We start from the raw sequence: 8432 nt of genomic DNA, 5'->3' as shown, positions 1-8432 counted from the left end.
TACAATTCACAAAGGGATAACATAGGTCATCATACACTAAACTATAGTACCAAGTCAGACTTTTGAAAAGGTCAGACTTAAAAAAAAAGAAGAACAAGAACAAGAGAGGAGAAGTGAAGTAAAGTGAAAGAAACAGGTGTCCCGTAAAAGCCTCAAGGGCTTGCAGTGATGGGATCACCTGAATGGGAATATATATATCAAAGAATTGATAAGAATTTATGATTTCGGGGAAAAAGGAGACATTGTATTGATTTCAGTGGACTACATAATTATATCTAGTCTATGCAGCTTTTCCTTCTGCGATGTTATGTGAAAAAGATATCATTTAAGTTCTCAAAAGGGACCTTGCAACTTTATGCAATCACAAGTTTCTATCTACAGCTGTAATTCATTAATTATTGGTCTAAAGGATTTGAGAACGTTATCACAATGAACATGCAACAAAGAAATTCGACAATTAGCACGAGGAAAAGATTTCTGACAAAATTTAAATGACGATACCTCTAGTAAAAACGAAAACGACTTTCCCTTGAAATCTTAAGCCATAGCCATGACTATGATCCGTTCAAAACTGGATTAATATGGAAGACGCGAAAAGCTGAAAATCTGTGCAATCATTTTATTGAATTTTACCTTTGCATGCCGTCGGAGGACATGGCACCAACACTACACGGATACTTTCAATAGATGTCTATAATCCTTAATTACCGACTTTCCCTTGTCTGACCATAAAATCATCATTACGGTTGTTCTGTCACATGACATATCAATGAAAGTAATTACAAGTAGAGAAGAATATTGCTGTAAGGCATTTATTTCTTTGCTATTCTCCTCCAACACTCAAACAAAATGTTTAAGACTCAAAGTATAAGCTTTCAGCTTTCAGCTTTCAGTTCTGAGGGACGTAAAGAAGTGATCAACCGATCAGCTATTTCATGGCGCCCCACAACCCATTTCGGGCCAATGCTATTTTATAGCTTTTATCAGTTTGTGCGAACTTTGATTACAAAATGGAGCTAGACCAACTTTTGAAGGAAATGAGCAAAAAGAAATTATACAGTTCTTCTTTTGTACTCGAACCTACATCGACATTACATTTAATGACATTTCTTGTCTATAGTGACATTATTCTACATTTTGGTTATTTTTTGACTCGTCAGCTGACACTAATAACTTTAATTTTCATCCATAATGGAAATTATTACACTTATTTTATATTAAGTTATTCAAATCATACACAGTTTGAAGAGAGAAAAAAAAAAGCTTTAGAGAGGTGCGGAGGGAACGTACCGACACAGGACGGTGACGTCCCGCCCCAATACCCGTCGCTTCTTCCAGATCGTCTCTTGCACTGCCGATTAACCGATCCCCCGGCGAAGGTGAAGCCTCTGGAACATTGGTAGGTACACCGCGAACCGATATGTCGCCCGTTTGTACAGGACACAGCACCATTGTTGGGAGAGGACAGTCGTGGACATATTGCAACTGAAGAAAGTTACATGCACACACATAAAGACGACACAGAGGTGGTGTAATCACGATGAAAAAAAAAATGAAAGTCATGTCATGCTGATTACGAATAGCAGAATACAAAAATACAAAAAAAAAACTGTCGCTTTTATAATGAAAATGTAAAATGACCGCAACTGAATTTAAAATGCTGTCAACACTTAAGAATTTAGGGTTTCTGGGACGAACACTGAACTAGGGCTTTCTATAGCTCAGTCGGTAGAGCACCTGGCTAGCAAACCGGAGGTCTCGTGTTCGAATCCCGATGGAATCTCATTTTCTTTGCTCATTTTTCCACTTGATAATATTATCAGAAATATAGAGAGCTAGATTATCACATGGAAACTCATAAATATTGAACAGATGTGTAAGTCTTTCAAATTGATTTTTGTGTCCACTAATAAAATGTACTATTGAAGAGCATTAAAGATTACAATAATCTATACACCCTAGAAGTTTTCAGCAATAACGCCGCGGCGCGCCGGTACGTAACAAGCATCGCGTTTCATTTACAGCATGTTATGAGTTTCTCTATGTATAAACAGAGTTCTGAATCAAAATTTAATATCTTCTAAAATAATATAGTCTACAATTTCATGATACTATGTGTGGGATATGCCCACTTCACCTGTCTATTTAGCTTCTTTTGTAGAGTGGGTGTGAATTTTCCCTGAGCAATCAAAAGTCTATCGCGTTATATAACAAGGGCAACTGATGGGCGGCGTGACTTGTCCCCCCCCCCCTTTTTTTTTGTTATCTTTTGTTTGTGTATGCGTGTATGTGATGGTGTGTTTTTTTGTGGGGGGGGGATCAAGAAATATATGGCAACATAAATGTCTAGCCTATGTTGAATAATGATCCAGATTGCATGAAAGCACTAGAAAAAAATGCTCGGGATGCTAACATGTAATTATCATCAGTATTTTTATTACTGTTTTGATATATAAGTCTGGAGTTCATTAAATTACCCTTTAAAAGAGAGTAGTAAAAAAAAAACATAACAACTAAATCAAGAGACCTTGACCTGTCGACACATACAACAAAGCTCTTCCAACAAAGGAAGTGTTTTAATATTCAATAGCCTCATACATTTCTATTTTGATCAAAACTGGCTTTGAAAACCTTGGTGTTATACGATACGAATCACGATACTTCAAAGCCTGTTATGATTAACACAACAGCGTTATTTGTCTATGCACAGAAACCGAAAGGAACAGATATCCCACAAATGCTCACAATTGACACAAAATGAGACCAGACTATGAGTGGGAGGCATCAAAATGATAATCAATGGAGTCAGATGATATTCTTCAGGTACTTAGTATAATAAACTCTAATAACTCTAATTAACCTAATAAACTCTTCCTGAATGATTTGAATCTATCTATTAAAGTATTGCCATGAGGTCAGACAAAAAGTTTTCATCAAAACTCAGGTAATAGCTGAAGAAACTGTAGGTTCCAAGTATAAATATTTTATCTTTTGTAAACACCAGTGCTCTCGGCGACCATAATCTGAATCAGATGCACTATTTTGTAACCTTTCTTCCGTATTTCTAAACGGTATTAAGAGGTCTCGCCATTTCTTTGGAATTGTTTTATTTCGCCCATCATAATCTCCATACACACACCACTGATTTCTATAGGAATAGAGTTCATTGACACACAGTACACCCACAAACGAACACACACCTACATACACACAAACGCAAACGAAAATAGATTGTACTTCCGAACAAAGCATTTATTTTTGTTCTATGTTGCATATAAAAAAAAAAAGGTTTTTATACAGTACTCAGGTTTCCATGGTACATTATAATGCGTTTGCCTCTTTTCGTACACGTACATGTATATTGCATCTTTATTATCTCAATTTGATGATGAAATGACACGTGACACTCTGTATGATGACTCGTCATATTTTTATGATAATCTTTGTATCTTTGTATCAAACATTAATAACAGACACTTAATGATGGCTAAATGCACTATATAATTTTACATGCTGTGACCGTCATTTACCATTCAATCCTCCGTGTGCAATTTTTATTACCTGTCCATAGGGTTGTGTGTGAAATTTGAGCACGTTTTATTTTGACTCACTGGCACCGAAAGGGATTTATTACACAGATTTTTGCATAGCTGATGGGGTGTGCATGGGATAAAAGACTTGCGTGTCACAGTATACAAATAATGACTGCTTATGAGGGCACAGTTAAAATTATGGGCCCGAGGTGATGTGAAAACCGTAACTATGCCCGAAGCGAAGTTGAGGGCATGGTTATGGTTTTCACATCACCGAGGGCCAACATAATTTTAACTGTGCCCCGAATATCAAGCAGTCATTATTTGTTTTATATACCGACATATATTCAGACATATAAATACCGAGAATATAGATTCTAGTCTCTTTTACAGCACTTGTATTAAAGTTGTAATCAATGCTGATCGACAGTGCGGCGGTCGTACGTATCATTGGTGCGTGTGATCATCTATGTGTACAGACGGGGTTGCGAGTCGCGACTGTCTCCAAACCAGTCCGCTAGTCTCTTTTACAGCACGCTGATCGAATGCGCGGCGGTCGTATCATTGGTGTGTACATAATAGCGATCTGTGTGTACGGGGTCGCGACTGTCTCTAAAACCTATTTACTAACTGTGCCCGGGCCCCGGTCACAGTAACTCAAAAATAGGGCACAGCTATTTTCATGACTCCCCTTTTAACCAATCAGATGAGAGGATTCTAGAAGTGAGGTATATAATACTTTTTGTTGTCTGTGCCTATGGCAGCCCTGTTAACTGTGTCACAATCTACTTTTCCATATCTGCTTTCTTATCGGTTTTATATTCTATTTCGTTTCTTAGTGTCATGGTGATTCGAAACTATTTTGCGACTCTCTGTGTAGAACCGTTGTCTGAAACGAATAGATAATGATGGTAATGATGATAAAAGTAACAGTAATAACAATGATAGTCATAATAATAATAGTAATGATAATTATGATGGTAATAATAGTAGTAGTAGTAATAATAATAATAATAATAATAATAATGATAATGATGATGGTAATAATAGTAGTAATATAATAATAATAATAATAATAATAATAATAATAATAATGATAATGATGATGGTAATGATAGTAGTAATATAATAATAATAATAATAATAATAATAATAATAACAATGATATGAAGTGAAGACGTAATACTGGCTCCAGGATGTATTCGCGGTTATATATTACTACAGCTTATGGGAGTACAAGAAAAACAATGAATCTTATGTGGCATTTCATTATAGTCTTACGTGCAACACGGAAGGTGACCTGACAATCTGCAGTGTTTCCCGCTGGGTCTGAAGCCTGGTAGGTGATCACGTGGTTACCGACTTGAAACGACGATCCAGAAGCTTTTCCAGATGTTCGTCTGAAAAAAAGAATGAAAACCACGAGTGTTGTTCCACTATGGCAAATGTCAATTGAATTGAATATGTGAAAATATGTAGGGCCTAGAAATGTATATGATTTTTGGATTAGCGAATCTTTGAAACAATGAACCTTCGGAATAACGATCATATCATTATACTTGCCTCACAGTAGGTGTCCCTGTGTTGTCCTCAGCCCTAGGGTCCGTCCATCTTACGACCAGTGGAGCAGACGATGCATACTTTGTTCCTAGACTTCTGGGACAGGGCGGCGAGAATGTCGGTGGATTTATGTCTGTATATTTTTTTTTAAAGATTATCAATATATGATATGCATAACGTAAATCTACAATTGTATGAATATAAAGAGATATTCGTACATAATAAATGATAGTAATCAGACAAATATCCAACTTGTTATGTATGCCGATTCAAACTTACTAAAACATTACTTTTGCGTCATTACATATGATTACCGTTTACAAGGAATAAATGGTTTTTCGTCCTTGATTGCTTAAAAATGTTGGTTGCGATCTGACCCTTTGCTAAAGGGACTTTATTATTCTAATTCACTTGTTATTTTTTACATTATCAAGCGGTTACAATAAAGACGCCTTGCCTGTATACGTATAGGTACGTCTTAAAGTTTTGAAGCATTAAAGACACTACAAAAAAGCTGTGCTTGTATAAATGTGGACATCTCAAGTAATGAATGCGAAAAAGTAGACTTTCTTAATTGTTCAATTTAAATTCAAAGTAATTCAAAACAATGCGGACATTACATGACAGACATGTAGGACAGAAAAATATGTCTGTGATATTGTATATCCGACATCGAATAAAGAGACATTATAGTTTCAATTTGAATCATTTTATTTTTATCTATCCTTGATTTTAATCAGATGGATTCCAGAACTTACTAATCACATTTGTATTTTGCAGCAATAATTCGCCTTAGCAACAATACTAATGATAACATAATGTCATTATGATTATTATCATCATGATGATTATCATTCTTATTATGATTAATGTGGTGTGTTTTTTTTTTCATCCAGAGTAGCCAGGTAAGTATGAACACTGTTCTTCCAATGGGCCCTGCAATTATTGTTCCTCACTGCCAAGTACCATTTTTTACACCTATGGGTCGAAAGGGACGCCGTGGGTGAAAACATCGAGTACAAAGATTTGAGCACTAGGTAGCACCTCGAACTCAGAACTTCCGTTTTAAAGTCAAGAGTCTTAATATCCACTATACCACAGTTGTACTCTCACTCTAAAATGCTATAGCCTATCCGAATTGACGACTCCCTTTCTTCTGGATATCTAACCTGACCCCTTTTAGCGAATTCGTGACCAGACTCACCCTCGCAGGAGACGGCGGTACCGGAGTTTGACCACGAACCCGTGTGTAGGCACGTCGAAGTCGAGCTGTCGGCTCGTAACGTGTAGCCAGCGTTGCAGGAAAATGTGCACGTGCTGTCGAAGAAAGCCTCGTCCGTACAAGTCATGGAGCCGTGGGTCGGTGCTGATAGCGAGCTGCACCGGAGCCCTGGAGATGGGAGTAGAATATACGTAGGAGTACCTCAAGATAATAATTGCCTGTGACATGTAATGAAACTATTGCCATTATTGAAGTGGAATGTAATTATGGTATACCCTCCGGGATGGTACCAAACATATCGAGGATATGATATCACTACATGTACTAAACGGGTATTTTCAATATTATTGTCATTGATCACTAACTTCGGCTTGTCTGACTACAAAAACATGATGACCGAATCGGATGTTCCATCTAATGAAATACCACTAATTAAAGTATAGCGAATTACAAACAGACAGGAACATTGTTACAAGGCTTTTATTTCTTTCCTATTCTCCATCTGAACTTGAACAATGTTAAAGACTTGTGTAGTATTCACATATACTGAGGGAAATATAAAAAAAAAAAGAAACCAGTCATATACGCACACTTTTTCCCATAATGAAATTGATCGGCATAAATATGCCCACCAGAAATGCTTTTTCTTGTACTGATTAATGATCACTTTGTAAATTGAATAGGTTAATCAAGATGTGATAGGACTTGATTGGAAAAGTTTCCGTGCGCTCAGTGTATCTTTGTCTTTTTCTCATCTTTTTGCAATTATTCATGTCAACAAAATGACACCAGACATGTAATTCTCGATTCCAATAGAAGTTCTGATTGTTCCAATCTCAAATATGGTGGCCTGTGCATAAAATGAAGAAGAATTCTAAGAAATGAAAATGCGGAATGTTACTTTGAGAAGTGATCAACCTATCAATTATTTCACGGCGTCCTCGAGGACGGGTTGTTAGCAGCTGCTAACAACCCGTTTTGGGCCGATGCCATTTTATAACTTTAAAGCAAATGGAAAGCTTGATTCCAAAATGGACCTAGACCAACTTTACAAGGAAATGAACAACAACAACAAAATATCATACAGTTCTTCTTTTGTACTCGAACCTACATTGATACTATACTTGATGTTTCTTGTCTTTATTGATATCAGCTACTTTCTGGTTGTTGTCATAATTATGACTCGTCAACTAACACTGATGACTTTAATTTTCATCAATAATGGAGATTATTACACTTATTTCAAGTTATTCATACACAGTGAGAAGAGGAAAAAGTTTTGGACAGGTGCAGAGGGAACGTACTGACACAGGATGGTGATGTCCCTCCCCAATACCCGTCGTTTCTTCGTCTCTTGCACTGCCGATTTACCGATCCCCCGGCATAAGTGTTGCCTCTGGAACATTGGTAGGTACACCGCGAACCGATATATCGCCCGTTTGTACAGGACACAGCACCATTGTTGGGAGAGGACAGCCGTGGACACATTGTAACTGAAGAAAGTTACATCACACACATATCTTTTAATGATTGATAAAAAAAAATAACGACGATAAGCACATGCTGATTATGAATAGCAGAATACAAAAATAGAAAAGAAACAACATCGCTATTATAATGAAGATGCTGAAGACAAGTACTATTATCAGAAATAGAGCTTAGAGAGCTAGATTATCACATGGAAACTCGTAAATGTTGAACAGAGGTTAAAGGCATTCAAATTAATTTCTGTGTCCACTCATAAAATATACAAGGTTTGAAGAGCATTAATAGTCTATAACTAGAGAAGTTTTCTTCCGCAGTAATGCCGGTAACAGGCATCGCGTTTCATTTACAACGTGTTATGGCTTGCTCTATTTGTATAAACAGAGTTTTGAATCAAAATCTAGACCTCTTCAAAAGTAGAGTAAAAAATCTCATGATCTCATCATCAGGTCAGGGTGGGGCACCTGCCATATTTAGTAATAGTTTTTAGTTATACTTGTGTTTGAATACTTGTGTTAGAAATATTCTTAGTTATGCTTGTGTTTGAATTCAGTGCATTTTTGTGCAATAATGAACTGTATTATTTGAAAATGTTTGTAACTGTTTTACATTAATAAAGCTGATTCTGGGTG

General features: G+C 36.5%; 1 protein-coding gene across 1 annotated transcript; it reads right to left on the bottom strand.

Annotated features, from left to right (window-relative positions):
* Window positions 1-5129: 5129 nt before the first annotated feature.
* On the bottom strand, window positions 5130-7720 carry LOC140243782 (uncharacterized). Its single transcript, XM_072323452.1, has 3 exons — window positions 7620-7720; window positions 6298-6483; window positions 5130-5226 (listed from the first exon to the last, which is right to left on the bottom strand). The coding sequence occupies exons 1-3, from the start codon at window positions 7718-7720 to the stop codon at window positions 5130-5132; spliced, it is 384 nt and encodes a 127-aa protein (XP_072179553.1).
* Window positions 7721-8432: the final 712 nt, after the last annotated feature.

Source organism: Diadema setosum, chromosome 20, assembly GCF_964275005.1.
Source record: "Diadema setosum chromosome 20, eeDiaSeto1, whole genome shotgun sequence".
Classification (NCBI taxonomy): Eukaryota; Metazoa; Echinodermata; class Echinoidea; order Diadematoida; family Diadematidae; genus Diadema; species Diadema setosum.
Note: the sequence above shows the minus strand (reverse complement) of the source record. Positions and strands in the feature narration are given on the sequence as shown.

Coding starts and splice junctions, on each gene's coding strand:
- LOC140243782 (XM_072323452.1), bottom strand. CDS start 7,720: ATGTTCCAGAGGCAACACTTATGCCGGGGGATCGGTAAATCGGCAGTG. Junction 6,484..7,619: donor GACATCACCATCCTGTGTCA/GTACGTTCCCTC, acceptor TCCCATCTCCAG/GGCTCCGGTGCAGCTCGCTA. Junction 5,227..6,297: donor TACCGCCGTCTCCTGCGAGG/GTGAGTCTGGTC, acceptor AAAAATATACAG/ACATAAATCCACCGACATTC.